At 38.7% G+C, this 24000-nt stretch overlaps 1 protein-coding gene across 2 annotated transcripts in view; it reads left to right on the forward strand.

Moving 5' to 3' along the window:
• si:dkey-205h23.1 (AT-rich interactive domain-containing protein 3B) overlaps positions 1 to 24000 on the forward strand; it is a 76523-nt gene that overhangs the window by 32034 nt on the left and 20489 nt on the right. For both annotated transcript variants that reach the window (XR_010898416.1, XM_067419198.1), the window contains exons 3-4: positions 11274 to 11348; positions 11554 to 11626. Coding sequence is in view for 1 of the 2 variants with exons in the window: in XM_067419198.1 (XP_067275299.1) it covers positions 11274 to 11348; positions 11554 to 11626 (148 nt within the window). In the remaining variant the exon portion in view is untranslated. The remainder of the gene's footprint in view (positions 1 to 11273; positions 11349 to 11553; positions 11627 to 24000) is intronic.

Raw genomic sequence — 24000 nt, forward strand, 5'->3', positions numbered from 1 at the left:
CAACACTGCCCCTAAACACACACACACACACACACACACACACACACACTCACTCACTCACTCACACATGCACACACACTTACTCACTCACACACACACACACACACATACTCACTCACCCATTCACTCACTCACTCACTCACACAAACACACACACACACTTACTCACTCTCACTCACTCACACACACACACACGCACTGAATCACAGAGATAAGGACACACAGTCGCACACACGCACACACACTCACATAAACACACACACTCAAAAACTCATACACCCACACTCACACTCTTACAGACACACACATACTTGCACACGTGCGCACTCACTCACAGAGATACGGACACGCAGTCAAACACACACACACACACACACACACACACACACACACACACACACAAACTCATACAACCACACTCACATAAACACACAAACACACACATACTCACTCACAAACACACTTACAGACACACACATACTTACACACGTGCGCACTCACTCACAGAGATACGGACACGCAGTCACACACACACACACACACACACACACACAAACTCATACACCCACACTCACATAAACACACAAACACACACATACTCACTCACAAACACACTTACTCTCACACATACTCACCCCCCCCCCCCCCCTTAATGTTTTTTAAACTGTATATTTATCACCCAACACTGCCCCTAAACACACACACACACACACACACACACACACTCACTCACTCACTCACACATGCACACACACTTACTCACTCACACACACACACACACACATACTCACTCACCCATTCACTCACTCACTCACTCACACAAACACACACACACACTTACTCACTCTCACTCACTCACACACACACACACGCACTGAATCACAGAGATAAGGACACACAGTCGCACACACGCACACACACTCACATAAACACACACACTCAAAAACTCATACACCCACACTCACACTCTTACAGACACACACATACTTGCACACGTGCGCACTCACTCACAGAGATACGGACACGCAGTCAAACACACACACACACACACACACACACACACACACACACACACACACAAACTCATACAACCACACTCACATAAACACACAAACACACACATACTCACTCACAAACACACTTACAGACACACACATACTTACACACGTGCGCACTCACTCACAGAGATACGGACACGCAGTCACACACACACACACACACACACACACACAAACTCATACACCCACACTCACATAAACACACAAACACACACATACTCACTCACAAACACACTTACTCTCACACATACTCACCCCCCCCCCCCCTTAATGTTTTTTAAACTGTATATTTATCACCCAACACTGCCCCTAAACACACACACGCACACACATACACAAACAATACAATGTTTCAAAGCAGCTTGATGTTAAGGGCTATAAGATCTTATCTTATTAGCTTTAGTTTGTATTTTTCGTTTGTATTTATTTAGTTTTAGAAGTGCATCACATCCTGATTGAGCTCTGCTGTGAGTGAAGTGCATGTGGGATCAGCAGCGTTCAGAAGTGTGTGTGTGTGTGTGTGTATATGTGAGTGAACTGAGCTAGTGAAGTGAAGTGTAGTGATTGTAGTTTCTGTCAGGTGTTGGTTTGGCGGCGGTCCAGATCAGTGGCTGAACGAGGCGCTGGCAAACGGCCACACACACACACACACACACACACACACACACACCGCGGTGAGAACCGAGTGTTTGATTTCACTCTCCGGCTCGTGATGCAAGCGCTGGTCGTGCCAAGAGCCAATTCCGGCCAAAACAACCTTCCCGACCCCATACTGACACACACACACACACACACACGCGCACTCACTCACAGAGATACGGACACGCAGTCGCACACAAACACACACACACACTCACTCTCACACATACACACACACTCAATCTCATACGCCCACACACACATTTTTATTGTGTTTTTGTGAATTGTGGGGACTTTCCATAGGCGTAATGCATTTTACTGTACAAACTGTACATTCTATCCCCCTACACTGCCCCTAAAACTACCCATCACACACACACACACACACACACACACACACACACACACACACACACACACACACTGCCCCTGCCCTTCTACATTCTGCATTTTTACATTTTCAAAAAACATTATGTATTATGTTTATAAATCCATTTACATTGTGGGGACCGCTGGCTGCTGATCTAATGTAATATGTTTGTAATATAAGCAAAACACACGCACACACACATAAACACACACACACACAAATGAACATCTGAGCACAAACCTGCTCGTGAATCTGATTGATTGCGTTTGTTTGTAATGTTGCACAGCAGTAAACCTTGGCAGTAAATGATGCTCCACTTCATTAGTCTGTGATGGCGTGACACAGACCGCCGCCATTACATCTAATGTGCATCATTTGCGTTGCATTTGATTGTTCTGGTTTGTTTGTAAGTGAAAAAGACAAATGTGAACATTTGAGTCTGAAATCACTTACAAATTTGCAAACTTATAAACTGACAGGACACTAACAGACCCTGGAGGCAGCATGACGCCTTCTAAATGAACGTGTGTGAGATGCCATGAAGCGTCTGATCTACTCTTTGATCTACAGATTTTCTTATTATTTTAAACTCATGATAGAGATACTTTTATTCATCTTGCATGATTCTTTTTGAAGCATGTATGTATTTGGTTCTTTTGATTCTGAATTATTTGGTTCTTTTGAATCTGAATCATTTAGTTCTTTTGAATCTGAATCATTTGGTTCTTTTGAATCTGAATCATTTGGTTCTTTTGAATCGGAATCATTTGGTTCTTTTGAATCAGAATCATTTGGTTCTTTTGAATCAGAATCATTTGGTTCTTTTGAATCAGAATCATTTGGTTCTTTTGAATCATCAGAAGCATTGCATTATTTTCAGTCGACAAACATTGAATTATTTTTAATCGCCAGAAACATTGAATTATTTGTAGTCGTCAGAAACATTGAATTATTTTTAATCGTCAGAAACATTGAATTATTTTTAATCGTCAGAAACATTGAATTATTTTTAATCGTCGGAAACATTGAATTATTTTTAATCAACTGGGTGCAAATAATTCTGATATATCTCTATATCAGAAATAAAACAGGGAACTAGTCTGTTAAAGAATGTGTTAAACCCAAGATGTTTTGTCTGTATTTGAATGTGCGGCTCATTATCTGTAGGCGAAGCTCCTGTTGGTTCTGTTGATTTCAGTCGTGTACTGAGCGCTGGATTACTTGACATCTGCTGCTCGTCACGGCTAAACCCTGAGCAAACATATGCAGAATAAGAGTGATCGCATGATTGGACTCTAAAGCTCTCCACTGGTGTGCGTCACACATGCATTACTCTTATTTGCCTGTTAAATTGTTGTTCAAATCTCCAACATTCAAACATCAACCCACGCATGCAGCATGTATGTTCAAACGCCAGCAGAGGACGAGATGGGGCGAGACCACCGACATCTGGAGGAACTGGCCGATCCGGCTGCGCTGACCGTCTGCAACACACACACACACTCAGACTCACACACACACACACACACACACACACACACACACACACACACACACACACACACACACACACACACACACACACACACACACACACACACACACACACTCACACTACAGAAACCACCCCAGCACTCTATATCAAACGCAGCATGTGCTTCTGCTGGAAACTGACAAATAATGTTTCTGATGAAATAATTACATTTTTCTGACGATTGAAAATATTTTAATGTTTCTGATGAAATTATTCGAAGTTTCTGACGATTGAAAATATTTTAATGTTTATGACTAATAATTAAATGTTTCTGACTAATAATTAAATGTTTCTGACTAATAATTAAATGTTTCTGACTAATAATTCAAAGTTTCTGACTAATAATTCAATGTTTCTGACTAATAATTAAATGTTTATGACTAATAATTAAATGTTTCTGACTAATAATTCAATGTTTCTGACTAATAATTCAATGTTTCTGACTAATAATTAAATGTTTATGACTAATAATTAAATGTTTCTGACTAATAATTAAATGTTTCTGACTAATAATTCAAAGTTTCTGACTAATAATTCAATGTTTCTGACTAATAATTCAATGTTTCTGACTAATAATTCAATGTTTATGACTAATAATTCAATGTTTCTGACTAATAATTCAAAGTTTCTGACTAATAATTCAATGTTTATGACTAATAATTCAAAGTTTCTGACTAATAATTCAAAGTTTCTGACTAATAATTCAATGTTTATGACTAATAATTCAATGTTTATGACTAATAATTCAATGTTTATGACTAATAATTCAATGTTTATGACTAATAATTAAATGTTTATGACTACTAATTAAATGTTTATGACTAATAATTCAATGTTTCTGACTAATAATTCAATGTTTATGACTACTAATTAAATGTTTATGACTAATAATTCAATGTTTCTGACTAATAATTCAAAGTTTCTGACTAATAATTCAAAGTTTCTGACTAATAATTCAAAGTTTCTGACTAATAATTCAATGTTTATGACTACTAATTAAATGTTTATGACTAATAATTCAATGTTTCTGACTAATAATTCAAAGTTTCTGACTAATAATTCAAAGTTTCTGACTAATAATTAAATGTTTATGACTAATAATTCAATGTTTTTGACTAATAATTCAAAGTTTCTGACTAATAATTCAAAGTTTCTGACTAATAATTAAATGTTTCTGACTAATAATTCAATGTTTATGACTAATAATTCAATGTTTATGACTAATAATTCAATGTTTATGACTACTAATTCAATGTTTATGACTACTAATTCAATGTTTCTGACTAATAATTCAATGTTTCTGACTAATAATTCAATGTTTATGACTAATAATTCAATGTTTCTGACTAATAATTCAATGTTTCTGACTAATAATTCAATGTTTCTGACTAATAATTCAATGTTTCTGACTAATAATTCAATGTTTATGACTAATAATTCAATGTTTATGACTAATAATTAAATGTATCTGACTAATAATTCAAAGTTTCTCACTATTAATTAAATGTTTTTGACTAATAATTAAATGTATCTGACTAATAATTCAAAGTTTCTCACTATTAATTAAATGTTTTTGACTAATAATTAAATGTATCTGACTAATAATTCAAAGTTTCTCACTAATAATTAAATGTTTTTGACTAATAATTCAATGTTTCTGACTAATAATTCAATGTTTATGACTAATAATTAAATGTATCTGACTAATAATTCAAAGTTTCTGACTAATAATTAAATGTTTCTGACTAATAATTCAATGTATCTGACTAATAATTCAAAGTTTCTCACTAATAATTAAATGTTTTTGACTAATAATTCAATGTTTCTGACTAATAATTCAATGTTTATGACTAATAATTAAATGTTTCTGACGATCGAAAATATTTCAATGTTTCCGATGAAATAATTCAATGTTTCTGAAGAAATGGTTTAATTATTACTGATGAAATCATTCAGTGTTTCTGACGATTGAAAATAATTCAACGTCCTTTTTAAAAACGTTTTTTTCTTGTTTACATCGAATATAGATTGTAACGTTGTTATTCCCTTTTGAACTGGTATTTCTTTGCAGGTTTTTCTAATACTTTTATTTGAATGTTTTTATCTCGTCATTTTCCTGAATCCCTGTATTTTCAGAATTGGAGATTGTAGATTGATTGAAGGAGAGCTGTAGTATTCACCGTGTGCCGTTTGTGTCGTCAAATCAACAGTCACCTCACCAGAAATAACCGAAGGCTCGGCGACGGCCGCGGACAGCTGGCCACAAATAGATCACCTTTCAAGACTAGTTACGCAAATCTGGGGCTTGTCCTTTTTTAATATATGGAAATAATCAGTGCACACTCATTTGGCTTATCAATTGTGTCTAGCTCATTTGATTTTAGGGTTGGGTTGGTGTCATCTCTATGAGCCAGACGAATTTGATTTTCTAAATGAATCTAATTTGACAGAGCTTTTGTAAACAAAGATGTGGTATAAACAGTGTGTACAGTTCTGTTATTGCCTGCAGTGTTGTTGAATGAGCGAGTAACTGCTGCGTGGAGTGTGTGTGTTGTCAGAAGACGGGCTGCTTTCCAAATTGCATCCGCACTGAAACCACTTCCTCTGCGCTTACAAGCAGACGTCAGGTCATGCACGTGTGTAGTCTTTGTTTTGTTGTTGTTTAATGCTGGGATGTGTTTGCTGTCACACTCGATCATGGGCTGTGTTCTAACGTCTAGTGAGCTGTCTACATAGACATGATGACCGATCTAAATGCGCCAAGATGTTGTAAGACATTGTAATTATACATTTAAGTAATAAGGGTGTAACGGTAAACAAAACTGATGGTTCGTTACACCAGGGAAGATGAAACTAAATAATAAAATAGCTTTACTTTTATTAAACTGGTTTACTAAACAAATCATGTCTGTCCTTAAATGAATTCAATTATAACTCAGAGTTTCTTACAGATAACGCTGTAAACTATAGGGAGCCCTTACACACACACAACTATAATATAAAAGGACAGAGACAAAACTATTAGCCTAAATTTATGTTCAGATATAATAATCAACACTCAAATAACACATTGTGTGCAAGCGTGTGACCATCACATAAGGCAGTTTCTGCATTAACTTCTGAGTCTAATTATAAAACTGTTTTTACTCCAGTGCATTTTTGAAATATAATCTTTATATACAGTGTCTGTCATTTAAACAGCCTACATTATATAATCCAGACATCAGTAACAGGTTCAATAGAATTTAATGAATGTATAGGCTAATGTAATGAATACAAGCCCGATTCCAAAAAAGTTGGGACACTGTACAAATTGTGAATAAAAACAAAATGCAATGATATGTAAGTTTCAAATTTCAATATTTTATTCAGAATACAAAATAGATTACACAACATTTTTAAACTAAGAAAATGTATCAATTTAAGGGGAACATGTGTTGATGCCATGAAATTTTAAATCAACTTATCTCAAAAAAGTTGTGCCAAGGCCATGTTTCCCCCTGTGTGTCATCCCCTCTTCTTTTTATATCAGTCTGCAAACGTCTGGGGACTGAGGAGACGAGCTGCTCAAGTTTAGGAATAGGAATGTTGCCCCATTCTTGTCTAATACAGGCTTCTAGTTGCTCAACTGTCTTAGGTCTTCTTTATCGCATCTTCCTCTTTATGATGCGCCAAATGTTTTCTAATGGTGAAAGATCTGGACTGCAGGCTGGCCATTTCAGCGCCGGATCCTTCTTCTGCGCAGCCATGATGTTGTAACTGATGCAGTGTGTGGTCTGGCATTGTCATGTTGGAGAATGCAAGGTCTTCCAGATGTGTAAGCTGCCCGTGCCACACACACTCATGAACCCCAGACCATCAGAGATCAGCTTCTGAACTGAGCGCTGAGAACAGCTTGGGTTGTCCTTGTCCTCTTTAGTCTGGATGACATGGCGTCCCAGTTTTCCAAAAATAACTTTTTGATTCGTCTGACCACAGAACAGTTTTCCACTTTACCACAGTCCATTTTAAATGAGCCTTGGCCCAGAGGAAACGCCTGAGCTTCTGGATCATGTTTAGATATGGCTTCTTCTTTGACCGATAGAGTTTTAGCCAGTGACGGCGAATGGCGCGGTGGATTGTGTTCACCGATGTTTTCTGGAAGTATTCCTGAGCCCATGTTGTGATCTCCATTACAGTATCATTCCTGTATGTGATGCAGTGCCGTCTAAGGGCTGAAGATCACAGGCATCAGTTTGGTTTTGACCCTTGACCCTTTCGCTCAGAGATTGTTCCAGATTCTCTGAATCTTTGGATGATAATATGATGCACTGTAGATGATGATAACTTCAAACTCTCGTCAGTGTTTCTCAGAGAAACTCCTTTCTGATATCGCTCCACTATTGTCCGCCGCAGCATTGGGGGAATTGGTGATCCTCTGCCCATCTTGCCTTCTGAGAGACACTGCCACTCTGAGAGGCTCTTTTTATTCCCAATCATGTTGCCAATTGACCTAATAAGCTGTAAATTGCTCCTCCAGCTGTTCCTGATATGCACATTTAACTTTTCCGGCCTCTTATTGCTGACTGTCCCAACTTTTTTGGAATGTGTAGCTCTAATGAAATCTAAAAATGAGCCAATATTTGGCATGACATTTCAAAATGTCTCACTTTCAACATTTAATATGTTATCTATATTCTAATGTGAATAAAATATAAGTTTATGAGATTTGTAAATTAATGCATTCCTTTTTTCTTCACAATTTGTACAGTGTCCCAACTTTTTTGGAATCGGGTTTGTACATAAGTTTTTAAGTAATGTGAACGAGGATGGTGTGAGTGTGTGAGTGTGTGTGAGTCGTGTGTGTTCAAGTTCAAGAGTTTTATTTGTCACATACATTTTGTGTGACAACTCAGTGAATTTAGGTTAATATAGTTACTCAAGTTTTTAAGTAATGTGAACGAGGATGATTTTGAGTGCAACTAACAATAGTAAAAGTTCTTTTGAGTGCAGTGTAGTTGTTGCATTGAGTCACATGAGCAGCATGATTTGTATATGGAGTGTTTCGTAAGACTTTGACGGACGTGAGGCTTCACTGATGTGTTGATGCAAATTCAGGAGAACCGCGAACGTTCACAAACGAGTGTCAGCGGCTCTCAGGATCTGAGTTCTTTTGCTGAATGAACCTGTTCCGCTGCTTTAGAAACACTGTTTTATTGGTTCTTGTGAAATGAATTCCGATTGTGTTTGAGATCGTATGAAGCACCTGAAGTCCAGAGCCATCGCTTTGGCACATTGTCAGTTCCTGTTGTGAAGAGGTCAGATATGAAGAGTATATTCAGCCAGAATCCTAAACTCGATTAGCAGGACTGCGTTAAAGGCTTATGGAGGTGCGTCCTCATGCTGACAGACACATAAGATGCCGTTTCTGTTCTTCTTCTGTTCATTAGATTCTCTTCATCCACTGTTTTTTATTTTTTCCTTCCCTTTATTTGGTTTTTGCTATTCAGATCTTGGTATTTAGGGCACTTTTTGCATTTCTTTGCCTCTTCTTGACAGATCGCTTCCTGTACTCCTCAGTTGTAAGTCGCTTTGGTTAAAAGCGTCTGCTAAATGTAAATGTAAAGAACATAGACATGGACCTCGGAAGCAAATAAAAAGTGGGCGGGTCCCGGTAGCGGCTGGTGGAAGATTTTATGGGTGTGGCATCACAATCATTTAATTATCTCATTTACTTTAACACTGCTTCAAAGTTATTTTAACACACTTCAGTGTGGAGTTTGCTGTGTAGGCAAAATTATATGAGAAAGGAGAAATATGCAATTACTTAATGGGAATTGTGCTTATTTTTTCGCATACATATGCTTGTAACCGATTGCCTTAATATATAATTGTACTTGTAATCACTTATCTATAATGCAGATATGCTAATTACAATATACATGGCCAAAACATGTATCATGCACCAGTATTCCTGGTCTAGGAGGAATACAAATGAGTAATGGTCGTTTTAAGGACCTGACGGCCACCATTTTGAAAAAGGGGACTTTCTTGGAGTCAAACTTTGGTAAAATTTTAGTATGTTTTCAAGTACATCTACTGTAAACCACTGAGAAACCTTCTTTCCGAATTTTTGGGGGTATTTTATTTCGTAGATGTGATTTCCTGCAATACGGTGCCATATCCCTGGGTTGCAATAAAATACCTCAAACCAGTCAATACCAATAGCCTAATAAAAAGAATATATTAATTTAACTGCCATCAACAGTTTCACAGATAACGATAATGAACGAGTTGCATGTTTATTATGCTCCATGGCCTGATAGAATAAATGTCGTTTACTAAACCATGGATTGGGCCAGACAAAATTACAGAAATCAGTGAGTTATTAACCGTGGCTATAGTGTAGAGGTAAGAGACGAGTGTCAAGTTTTGACGCTAATCGATCAGAGGTTTGAATCCGCCTTTTGCCGAACTCGCTCTACTCCCTTTTCCATCACATATCAGATCAGAAAGGCATTTTTTTTCAATGAAAATGAAGAAAATATTAGAAAAGGGGAAATAAAGCATTATGTGCATTATTCGGGTCACCAATGTCATGTGATTTCTGCAGTTTGACAGGATTGAACACAAACCCAGAAGAGAAGCCAATGCTGAATAAAGTCGTAGTTTTTGTTATTTTTGGACCCAAATGTATTTTGGATGCTTCAAGAGACTCTAATTAACCCACTGATGTCTCATATGGACTACTGTGATGATGTTTTTATTCCCTTTCTGGACATGGACAGTATAGTGTGCATACACTTGCATACGCTCTCGGACTAAATATAAAATATCTTAAACTGTGTGTGAAGATGAACGGAGGTCTTACGGGTGTGGAGCGACATTAGGGAGAGGAGTTAATGACAGAAGTTTCATTTTTGGGTGAACTAACCCTTAAACAGGTTCTTACACTGGAACTAAGGGGTCAAGCCCAACCCCTTAAAAACAGCCCCACACCATAATCACCCCTCTACCAAACTTTACACATGGCAAAATCCAGTCAGAAAAGTCCCGTTCTCCTGGCAACCGCCAAGACTCGTCCATGGGATTGTCAGACTGAAGCGTGATTGGTCGCTCAGAGAACACGTCTCACTGCTCTAGAGTCCAGTGGCGGCTGCTTTACTCCACTGCATCCCACGCTTTGCATTGCATCTTGGTGATGTAAGGCTTGGATGAGCCGCTCGGCCATGGAAACCCATTCCATGAAGCTCTCTACGCTGTTCTTGAGCTCATCTGAAGGCCACAGAAGTCTGGAGGTCTGGAGCTGTTGACTGTTTAGAAAGTTGGTGACTTCTGCGCACTGTGACCCTCAGCATGCGCTGACCCCGCTCTGGGATTTTAGGGGGCCTAGCACTTTGTGGCTGAGTTGATGTTGTATACTTTTATACTCAGTTCAGTTCATGCTCAGTGTGAGAGTGTGTGTTTGAAAGTGTGAGTGTGTGTGAGAGCGTGTGTGACAGCGTGAGAGTGTGTGGTTGTGTGTGAGTGAGAGTATATATGTTTGCACAGGAGAATGATAGTGTGAGAGAGAGAGATTGTGTGAACAAGTTGATGGTCAGAGGACATGAGGGGAGGATGAATGTTACAGGAGTAAGACACACAACCTTATTTATTATTTCCTGCGAATTGACGTGTGTGTGTGTGTGTGCAGAACGGCGGTGTGTCCTGGCCGGATGATGTGGATGCCGCTCGTGGGAGAGGAGAAGCGTCCAGAGATTTCGCCAAGGTGAGTTTATTTTGTGTAGTTATTGTTTGATTCACTGCAATCTGTTTGCGTTTTAATTGACCAGTTTAATAGTAAAACGTCACAATAAGGTCCCTTTAGTAAGTTCATTAAAGAGTTAGTTCACCTAAAAAAAATAATTCTGTCATTATTTCCTTACATTTCATAAATTAATCCATGAAGATCAAATGTGTGTCTGTGTGTGTAGTTGTACGAGCTGGATAACGACCCGCACAGGAAGGAGTTCCTCGATGACCTCTTCACCTTCATGCAGAAACGAGGTGAGAGAGTTTATATCTGTGTGTGTGTGTGTGTGTGTGTGTGTGTGTGTGTGTGTGTGTGTGTGTGTGTGTGTGTGTGTGTGTGTGTGTGTGTGTGTGTGTGTGTGTGTGTGTGAAGCGTGTTCTGAAGCGTGTGCACACATGCATGTCTCAAGAACGAGTGTGTGTGTGTTTTGTTAGTGTAAAGTCAGTGTGATTGATGCTTCATGTCTGGACTGAAACCTGAAGATCTGGATGTGTTTATTTGTGCTGAACGTGGAGGGGCCGTGGGGCGATGAGGGGGATTGACCTGCAGCAAGTTCACACACGTGAAGGGCATGAAGTATTTAAACTCAAAAACACACACACACACACACACACACACACACACACACACACACACACACACACACACACACACACACACACACACACACACACACACACACACACACACACACACACACACAGAGAGAGTGGTGCTTCATATCAATAAGTATTAGAATCAGACCCATTAGACTTTGATTATATAAATGCATTTATGCATGTTGACGGATGTTTTTAATCCTAAGCACTTAAATTATTTGCAAGTTAAAAAGATTAAATTAATTTGTATTAGTTTATGCATTCCCTGGGAATTGAACCCATGACCTTTTCTTTTCTATAATGTTATTATAATGAACCTTTTTACATTTTTATATGAATAATAAACCTTAAATGCATACCTCGGGTCTTTAGCGACCCGGGACGTCGTTCACTATCCTCCTCCTCCTCCTCCTCCTCCTCCTCATAAACCTTCTTATTATTCCTAAATCGTTATGTATAAATAGTTTCCTCTGACAGAAAACGAAACAATAATAATTATAATCTGCAAAACTTGAAATGGCTCAGTGATTTACAGCAGAGCAAGCGCTGAACACATTCAGATATTACTGTCACTGTCTCTGATGATGGATGTGCTCAAGAAGCTGGCCTTGGTGCGTTTACATACACGTTCATACGCCGATTATGCCTAATAATCCGACATCGATCACGGTCATGTAACCGCGGTAACCGTTTTCTTTTACCGGAGTAAGCTCATAAACGGCGTAAGCATAAACCAGAGTTTTTTGCCTCTTCTTTCGCGCAGCATGTAAACGCATTAACCTGCTTTCTGTCGGCTTCTTGAAGAGCGCATGTGTGATCGGTGACAAAAACACACACTTACAGCAGATTTAAACGCATCCAGACAGAGCGAGCGTTTAGCATGAAATAAGGACATATATCCCAAACGCAGACTCCTTTAAGAGCCATAAACCGTAAAGATGTGTTCTCATCTCAGTCAGCAGAAGTAGAAGAGGTTCAGTCAAATATGAGAGAATAATGAATAACGAATGAGAGAATAATATGAGCCGTAAATCTCCCGCTGACGCGCTTTATTAACATCACAACTGACGGAACATTAGGAGTACTGCGGACATTATTATTATTGACGTCACTATAAGGAAATAACCGCTTTATTAATACAGTCATGTAAACGCGGGTTACTGGTGTTCGCGGTTTACTGGTTTGCATGTAAACGGGGAAAACTGGTTATTTCAATAAGCTGATATTTGTGAGTTATGAGCTTACTGGTGTGCATATAAACACACTCACTGATCAAAATATTGATTTTGAAGACGTAGGGAATGAGTTTTGAGAATATGCGTGAGATGGCGAGTTTGAGCAGATGCTGAATGTCCTGAAATGAACTCTGAGGAGGACAGATGACGATGATGATGCGATAAAACATCTGCTCAAACTGAACCATTATAGCTCCAGAAGGGAACCAAATATGCTTTATTTTATTCTTCTGTAATTGTTAGTCTAATATCAGGAGAGTTTTATATTATCGCGACAGGTCTAACATCTATCCGTGTTAGAGCCGTCGACGTTTGACGGAGTATTTCTGTGCCAAACACACTCCTTCAGGATTCACACACACTTCAGAAAAATGTTTTTGAGTACGGCCCTGTGTGACGTCGTGAAGCGCGGAAATCCTTATATGGCCACTTCTCTCAGATGAGTTCACTCACACTCACACACACGCTCTCACACTCACACACACACGCTCTCACACTCACACACACAAACACATCAACGAGTTTTGTTTGGGTTACGGGAGCCGTCGGCTCGTTGGCGTTGTGTGTTTAGTTACGAGATCAACAATGTCACTAAAGAAGTGTGTGTGTGTGTGTGTGTGTGTGTGTGTGTGTGTGTGTTTCTAGTGTGAGCTGTAAGGGAAAGATTACCTTGCTCAGCTTCCCAAATAACCAGTGTTAAGGGAACAGTGGATGCAGTTTGTGTTTTGTTGGCAATCGACGCGTAAGTGCATATAATGTGAACAACACCAACGTATTGTGTGTGTGTGTGTGTGTGTGTGTGTGTGTGTGTGTGTGTGTGTGTGTGTGTGTGTGTGTGTGTGTGTGTGTGAGTGAGTGAGTGAGAAAGTCTGAATGTACAATCCCTGCGACGTCATGTGAAACTCTGTCTGAGTCTGGAGAGAAGGAACGGAAGGAAAGCCGCAGAATCTCACTTCCCTGTCGAGTGCTTTAATACAAGGAACTCTGTCTCGGTGTGTGTGTGTGTGTGTGTGGTTTTCAGCAGCTGTTTTTAACGGGCCGTCAGTGTTGAGGCCCCGTATCGAGCCGCTTCAGGAAAGACACATGTGCTGCAGCTTCATCACACACAGCTGTGTGTGTGTGTGTGTGTGTGTGTGTGTGTGTGTGTGTGTGTGTGTGTGTGTGTGTGTGTGTTTCCATCTCGTCTGAGGATAAGTGCGGCGGTATTTCAGAGAGTGGTGAATGAACTCATTCTTAACATTACTCACAACTCTGATCATTATCACAACTATTGATTAATCGTCTCACAATGATTATTCAATCTAATCGCAATTATTAGATATTTGATTCGGATCGCGTGTCAAACTGCTGATATCATGTGACATTGGCGATCCGAATCATGAATCGATTCGCTGACTCATAACCGTTTGAATCTTTATTTGAGGATTGAACACAAACCCGGAAGAGAAGCCAATGCTGAATAAAGTCGTAGTTTTTGTTATTTTTGGACCCAAATGTATTTTGGATGCTTCAAGAGACTCTAATTAACCCACTGATGTCTCATATGGACTACTGTGATGATGTTTTTATTCCCTTTCTGGACATGGACAGTATAGTGTGCATACACTTGCATACGCTCTCGGACTAAATATAAAATATCTTAAACTGTGTGTGAAGATGAACGGAGGTCTTACGGGTGTGGAGCGACATTAGGGAGAGGAGTTAATGACAGAAGATTCATTTTTGGCTGAACTAACCCTAGCTAAGTAGATACTAAAAATAGTAAATAAAAAATATATATAATATTTAAAACCCCAATGCAGTATTTGTTTACAAAAACTTTTGTTGTATGTTATCAAGAAAATTAGGCATTTGAAAAAAAATAATAATAATAATAAAAAACGATATATATTTATTACACGGCTCTGTGAAATACTTGATTCTGATTGGTCAGTCACTCATTCCAGCGGTATGTTATTCCCAGATAACAGCCGCTCATCCGGGTACTGCGAGTTATCTTGACCGGTTCTACTTCTGTGCTTAACGCTGGCGCCATCTTGTGGCTTAAACAGCCGTGGGTTACAATGGAAGACTTCAAGGCAGGTTTCCTTTATAAAGTTTTTAATATGGATATTTTTCTTACAAACGCATCGATTGGAATCAGAAGGCTCTATTAACCCATCGGAGTCGTGTGGAGCACGTTATTTGACGGACAGCTGCATTTAATGGACTTCAGAAACAGCTCCAACTACTGCTGGGATTAACGTTAGCCTGGACTTTTTAAATATAACTCTGATTGTATATTTGTCTGACAGAAGAATGTCATAAACACCTATAATGACCTGAGGGTGAGTAAATCAGAGGCTTGGGTTCATTTTTGGCTGAACTAACCCTTTCAGCATTCATTCTCAACATTTAGCAGCGATAGATAAAGGCTTAACGCAGTACGGAACTGTTTTTCTTCGCGGAAGCTTTGCGTAAGAGCTAATCAAATATTTAATCTCAAGACAATATTTAGTGTGTAATTTATTTGCGACTAGTAGCCGTGTAATAAGCGGGATAATGTCCACCCAGCCGGTTGTTATCGCAGAATAAACCCCTTCAGAGTGACGCTCCGCTTCGCCTCGGGGTCCTGATCACTCTGGAGGGGTTTATTCTGCGATAACAACCGGATGGGTGGACATTAGCCCTTACATAAAGTATAAAAATGTAATAAAATGTACAAAGGCAGTTGTGGCTAACTATTTTGTTGAGGTGAAATTTTTCCAAAGTTTTGATGATATTTCTGCATGTGCTGATATTTTTGAAGATGTTCCCATGGGATGTTTGTGGACCGCTCCTCATTTGTAGTCACTGAATGATGAGACGCTGAGCTGCTCCTTTGATCAGATTATTTGTGGGGCTGTTGTGAGGATCCGTCCCGGCATTGGCTGTTCCGTCGGGGCCTCAGGGGCCTCTGAAACCTGATGAAGTGGATTAGGGGCCCGAGTCTCTCCGCCTGATTGATGAACCTCTGAAACAACAGCACTTTATGGAGTCAGAGACGAGCGTAGACTCGGACGGAGACAGGGCGCGGGCCCTCGAATCAGCTCTTTATTCTTAGTTCCTATATTTATCTCTGATTATAAGACGAGGTCTAGTGTGTGAATGTGTTTTCGGCCCAAAATAACATTCTGGTTGTGTCTTAAATGATATGTTCGAGAAGCTGAGAGGCATTTATCATTTCTCTCTGGATGGTCGGCCGTTATGAATGTCTTCCTCTTCAATGTCCTGACGCTCGTTCTTCATCTCATGCTTTCTCGTAGTTTTCACGTTCAGTTCCTTCTGTTTGGAAATATATATTTTCATTTTGACATTGGCAGCTCTGTTAAAAATTATTTAATTCAAAAGGAAAAACAAGCTTCTCAAGTGAATATACACCGATCAGCCATAACATTATGACCGGGGAATAACACTGATGATCTCTTCATCACGGCTCCTGTTAGTGGGTGGGATATATTAGGCAGCAAGTGAACATTTGGTCCTCAGAGTTGATGTGTGTGAAGCAGGAGAAATGGGCAAGCGTAAGGATTTGAGCGAGTTTGGCCAGATTGTGACGGCTAGACGACTGGGTCAGAGCATCTCCAAAACTGCAGCTCTTGTGGGCTGTTCCCGGTCTGCAGTGGTCAGTATCTATCAAAAGTGCTCCAAGGAAGGACCAGTGGAGAACCGGCCACAGGGTCATGGGCGGCCAAGGCTCATTGATGCACGTGGGGAGCGAAGGCTGGCCCGTGGGGTCCGATCAAACAGACGAGCTACTGGAGCTCAAACTGCTCCAGAAGTTATTGCTGGTTCTAGGGATGGGACAAAGCACAAATGCTTCAGGAATGGTTTGAGGAGCACAACAACCAGTTTGAGGCGTCAACTCGGCCTCCAGATTCCCCAGATCTCAATCCAATCGAGCATCTGTGGGATGAGCCGAACAAACAAGTCCGATCCCTCCCACCTCGCAACTTACAGGACTTACAAGGATCTGCTGCTAACATCTTGGTGTCAGATACCACAGCACACCTTCAGGGGTCTAGAGGAGCAGAAGGGGGACCAACACTATATTAGGACATAATGTTATGCCTGATCAATTACAAAAACAAGTGGGGAAAAAGATTTTTTGCAGCAAAGGAAACATTTACAGTTTTGTAATTATCTTCATATTTCACATCTGTTTTATACTGTCTGTGAACTGCATTAACAACACAAACTAGACAATAACTGGCTGGAACAATTAAACACTGTTTATTTACGTTGCTTAAACTAGTTTGACTGGTTTAATTTCAGACCGATTACAAACCACAATAAAACCTGTATCACCTGCACACTTCAGTTTGGAAAACTACCACATCCACACTTCTGCTCAAACGTATAGTACTTTTATTCATCACTTTATTTATTTGATGAATTGAAATTGATCAAAAGTGACATTTATAATGTTACATAAGACTCAGATTCAAACAAATGCTATTTCTATTCATCAAAGAATCCTGAAAATCACATTTCCATCACTGATAATAATTTTACAATAATATTTCACATTTTTACTGTATTTTTAATCATTTAAATTTAGCTTTGATCCCAGGAATAAATTACATTTTACTATATATTCACATAGAAAACAGCTGCTTTACATTGTAATAATATTTTGTGATTTTTACTGTATTTCTTGTAGAATTCAGCTTTGATCACAGGAATATATTTTTTACACAATATTCACATAGAAAAGTGCAATAATATTTCAAATTTCTACCTTTTTTAGTCATGTAAATTCAGCTTTGATCACAGGAATAATTAACGCTTTACTATTATATTCACATAGAAAACAGCTGTTTTAAATTGCAATAATATTTATTTTTACTGTATTTTAATCAAATAAATTCAGCTTTGACTACAGGAATAAATTACACTTTACAAAATATTGACACAGAAAAAGTTATTTTAAATTCTGATAATATCCCACTATTTTTACTGTATTTTTTATTCATTTAAATTCACAGGAATAAATTACATTTTACAAATTATTGACATAGAGAACAGCTGCTTTACATTGCAATAATATTTTGTGATTTGTACTGTATTTCTTATCATATAATTCAGCTTTTATTATGGGAATAAATATTTTTTACACAAATTCACATAGAAAACTGTTCTTTTAAAGTGCAATAATATTACACATTTTTACTGTATTTTTAATCATTTAAATTCAGCTTTGATCACAGGAATAAATTACATTTTACAAATTGTTGACATAGAGAACAGCTGCTTTACATTGCAATAATATTTTGGGATTTTTACTGTATTTCTTATCATTTAATTCAGCTTTGATCATGGGAATAAATATTTTTTGACACAATATTCACATAGAAAAAAATATATTTTAAAGTGCAATAATATTTCAAATTTGTACAGTATTTTTAATAATTTAAATTCAGCTTTGATCACAGGAATAAATTACAAATTACACACATAAAGAACAGCTGCTTTACATTGCAATAATATTTTGGGATTTTTACTGTATTTCTTATCATTTAATTCAGCTTTGATCATGGGAATAAATATTTTTTGACACAATATTCACATAGAAAAAAATATATTTTAAAGTGCAATAATATTTCAAATTTGTACAGTATTTTTAATAATTTAAATTCAGCTTTGATCACAGGAATAAATTACAAAGTACACACATAAAGAACAGCTGCTTTACATTGCAATGATATTTTGTGATTTTTACTGTATTTTTATTCAAATTAATTCAGCTTTGACTACAGGAATAAATTACAATTTACAAAATATTCACATAAAAAAATTGTTCCTTTAAAGTGCAATAATATTCCACTATTTTTAATAATTTAAATTCCGCTTTGATCACAGGAATACATATTGTTTCACACATTATTCACATAGAAAACAGTTATTTTAAAGTGCAATAATTTTCCACTATTTTTACTGTATTTTTAATCATTTAAATTTAGCTTTGATCCCAGGAATATATTACACTTTACTATATATTCACATAGAAAACAGCTGATCTACACTGTAATAATTTTCCACTATTTTTACTGTATTTTTAATCATTTAAATTTAGCTTTGATCCCAGGATTAAATTACATTTTACTATATATTCACACAAAAAACAGCTGATTTACACTGTAATAATATTCCACTATTTTTACTGTATTTGTGATCAAATAAATGTAGCTTTAGTGAGCAGAAGTGTCTTTAAATGGTATGAAGGGTCAGATGGAGCAATGTGTGTGTGTCTCTTCAGCTAATGGCTTCATTGATTATAATGTGAAGGGGCTGCTGTCTTTATTTGACCTCTGACAGGGCGTGCGACCCCAAAGCATCTTCTTCCTCTTGGTCTTCCAGCATTTTCATGTGAAATAAGCTGCTTGTGCGCTGCCTTTCTCCATGAGGGTCTGCTCGTGTTTCGATGAGGTGTTGATAAGATCCTGATCTCTTCTGCTCCCCCAGAGGATCACACACACTCTGGTTACACCAAATTGGCCATCTCACTTTTCGCACCGTCGAGTCTTTTGAGTGTCGTCCTTTCCTCTGCTGTCTTCCTTTTATCTGTCCAGGTGAAGGAGTCACATTACACCGTCTCGCTAGTGCGCTTTATCGCACTGGTGTTAGCACTCACAAATTGCTAGTGAATTTTGCAAAAGAAATTTTTAAGTATACACTCAATTCAGGCCCTTCATAGATAAGACACATTTAAATGATGTTCACTTTACCTAATTAAATTAAGTTGTCAAAATGTGTTCAATCAGCCTAATATATTTAACACTGAAGTTTACTTAATTAATCTGCGTTAAAACTACAAGAAATATTTGTGCTGTCCGTGTTTAATGTTAAGTATTGTTGGACATTGAGGAGTTTCTGTAATTTTGTGGTTAGTATTATGCAGGTGTGTGTGTGTGTGTGTGTGTGTGTGTGTGTGTGTGTGTGTGTGTGTGTGTGTGTGTGTGTGTGTGTGTGTGTGTGTGTGTGTGTGTGTGTGTGTGTGTGTGTGTCTGTTTATAGCACTTATACACAAACTCATTGGCTGTAATTCCTGCTCTCAATTCAATATTTTTAGTTTGTCCAATGGGTTAATTTTGCATTTTATTTTTAAAAATATGCTTGTTGTTATTTAAATTTTTTAAATGCAAATTAAATTGATAAGTGTTCACCTTACATATTAAACTTTTATAAATTTAACACAACATAATTAAGTAAACAGCACATATAAATATTATGTAACAGTGACGAATTTAAATGGTTTGTCTTTACTCAAAGAAATTGTGCCAGCTTTACTTGAACTCTTTTGTTCATATAACTAAATTGTTATTTGTAAAAACTGCTCACTATAGTTGTGTGCAAACACTTACCACATACTTTTAAAGTAAATTCAACAAGTCATTGTTTTGAGTTTAGTATTTCCTTAAATCTTTATTTTACATTGTTTCTTCTTTTGTTGAACATAGAGCTGCATGATTAATCATTAAAGAGTTGGTTCACCCAAAAATTAAATGTATGTCATCAATACGCTGATTCATAACCGTTTGAATCTTAATTTGAGGATTGAAAACAAACACGGAAGAGAAGCCAATGCTGAATAAAGTCGTAGTTATTTTTGGACCCAAATGTATTTTATTTTATTTCATCGTTTCATTCACTGAAGAGATTTGTTCAAAAACACTGATTCATTCAGTAATGAAACAAGGGAAGTCTTTATGAGTGAGTCACTGAATCATTCACTCATGAGATTCATTCAAAATCACTGATTCATCCAGTAAAGAAACAAGTGAAGTATATATGAGTGAGTCATTGAATCATTTATTCATGAGATTCGTTCAAAAACACTGATTCATCCAGTAGGGATGGCTCGATACCACAATTTTGGCTTCGGTACGGTACCACAATCTAATACCGAAGTACCGATATTAAATCGATACCACATGGTCTGAAATTAGCGCGGGTATATTGCACGCAAATGAGTTCAATTATGCAACTTTTGAGTTTATGAAGTGGGAAATTACCACAAATGTTTATTAGTAAATTAATCAGCAAAGCTTATCACATCAAATCAGTCATTTGAAAACTTTCTTGTGAGAAATAACTTCAGGAAAATATCTCTCAAAATTAGCAAATTGCTTCTTGTTTTCAAAGACGTCGCACTACACTAAAGCAATCTGCATAATCCGATTCAACATTTCACGCTCGTCTCGGGATGGAGAACGGAAATCATTTAAGCGATTTTATAGGATTTCGTAATAACAGTTACAGGAGTTATGAGCTCATAACAACGACACAAACACACACACCTGTAACTAGAGCTCGCACATTACACATTAAGTTTCCTTAAACGTGCAGTATGCAACTTTTGGCCACTAGGGGTCACTCATTCAAAATAATAACAACTGACGTACTTTGGTGACGTCGGGAAAGTGCGTGGGCTCATGGGAGTTGTTGTCATTATTGCCACTGTCAACCAGCGAATCTGGCATCTCCAGCAGAAAACATGTTCACTGACAAGGTAATTGTTATATTACATCTCTATTATTGTTAAGTTTAGTTACGGCTTTTCACTTTATATAATGTCAATCTAATGAAATAGCAGCGAGCTACCGTTACTTAACAAACTTATCAGTAACGTTAGCTAATGTGTGAGACAGAATGTTGTGCGGGCGGTCGCTATGCCAACACACCTATAAGTTGGTAGGCTATGTTGACATATTAACCGCGCATCATAATTTGAGTTACTCAAATTATAGATATGTTGACATGGCATCCGCGATTGTCGAACATTCTGTATATCAACTGTTCAATAAGGATATAAATTTCAATTTAGTTTATCATTACCAACATAAAACAGTAAATGAGAGAACCAGCACCAGCTGTTGTTCATTGGAACACGCGCTGTCGCTCCCCACATTCATCAATCATTCTAATAAACATTTATTTTGGAACTCAGAGATATATGAATAAGTAGATCATTATTAAATCAATATTATATAGCTAGTATTAACATATGATAAAAGTGACGGTCACCTTATATTAATTGACCAAGATAGTGGCATATTACTTTATGAAGCTAACGTTACTTTCTTCAGCTACATATAAAACCAATAATAGCTCGTCCATCTGCGTTTTACACATGACATCATCGTGTCACCAAATATACGGATAGAAATATACTTTTGAATCAGTTTTAAAAAGTCTCAGTTTCAGTCTCCAAAAACAAAGAATCCGCCTGTTTGAAAAGCCGATGCAATACAAAATGTATACGTATTCAGCTAAACGCGTCTCAATGTGGTCAAGATCGCTATGCAATATGCAAACATACAGCATGTTATGATTATATGATTATTATGTTAGCTGAATGGTTACTTAAATGACCTGTTTATTAAAACGCAAGCGAGATCAGCATATCTCTCTGCAGTCTGAGCTTGTCACGAAGATTTCGCCATCTTTCAAAGGCTTCTCCAAGGTTTACACGTCTCTTGCCTCTTCTACTGTCCAAAAATCTTCTCGGGTCATTTTTTTTCACCCGTACGTTTGCGCTTTGAGCTGGCAAAACGTACAGGCAAAGAGTAGTCATGATCCATTATCATACAGACTTTTTTATACGGGTGTTCCCCTTATACTGTCTGTCAGTGTTCCTCTTTGAGTTTGGCGGTTCCGCCGAGTTCGCAGGAAGCAAGACGTGTCACGTTACAGACAAAGGAAATGGTGCGAGGACTCAAGTGCAGAAAAGGATATATATTTATAACAAATAAAACATAAATACAAAACAAACACCCACGAGGGGGCAAAACACATAATAGAACATAAACTAAAACTCAAAACATACCAACAGAAGTCACTGGGGGAACGGGAGACGCAGACATTACACAAGGATCCAACACAGACTGACAAACACAAGGAGATTATAAAGGGAACAAACAAGGCAGATAATGAGGGAGAACAGGTGGGGCAAATTAACCAATAATCAGATAACAAGGGGGAGGGAACTGACAGGGACACGAGCACATGCTCAACATAACAAAACCCACAAGTGCACACACGACAGGACAGGCATGTGACATTACCCCCTCCTTAAGGAGCGGCTACCAGACGCTCCACTAGGGACGGGAGGGACAGACCCGGGCGGGACGGGAGGGACAGACCAGGGAGGGACGGGAGGGACAGACCAGGGAGGGACGGGAGGGACAGACCAGGGAGGGACGGGAGGGACAGACCAGGGGGGCACGGGAGGGACAGACCAGGGGGGCACGGGAGGGACAGACCAGGGGGGCACGGGAGGGACAGACCAAGAAGGTACAGACAAGGGAGGGGTAAACAAGGGAGGAACGAGGAAAACAAAAAGTTCAGGAGGCCATGGTGGCCCACAAAGTTCGAATGGCCAGGGCGGCCCACCGAGTTCGGGAGGCCCACCAAGTTCAAGCGGCCGGGGCGGCCCATAGAGTTCAGGCAGCCAGGGCAGTGCGGGTAGAGCAGGATGCCAGGGAGGCGCGGTGAGAGCAGGGTGCCAGAGAGGCGCGGTGAGTGCAGGGGGCGCCAGGGAGGCGCGGTGAGAGCAGGACGCTTTAGTGGCGCGGTGAGAGCAGGACGCCTCAGCGGCGCGGTGAGAGCAGGACGCCTCAGCGGCGCGGTGAGAGCAGGACGCCTCAGCGGCGCGGTGAGAGCAGGACGCCTCAGCGGCGCACGGAGAGCAGGACGCCTCAGCGGCGCACGGAGAGCAGGACGCCTCAGCGGCGCACGGAGTGCAGGACGCCTCAGCGGCGCACGGAGAGCAGG

This window comes from Pseudorasbora parva, chromosome 16 (genome assembly GCF_024679245.1).
Source record: "Pseudorasbora parva isolate DD20220531a chromosome 16, ASM2467924v1, whole genome shotgun sequence".
In the NCBI taxonomy this organism is placed as follows: Eukaryota; Metazoa; Chordata; class Actinopteri; order Cypriniformes; family Gobionidae; genus Pseudorasbora; species Pseudorasbora parva.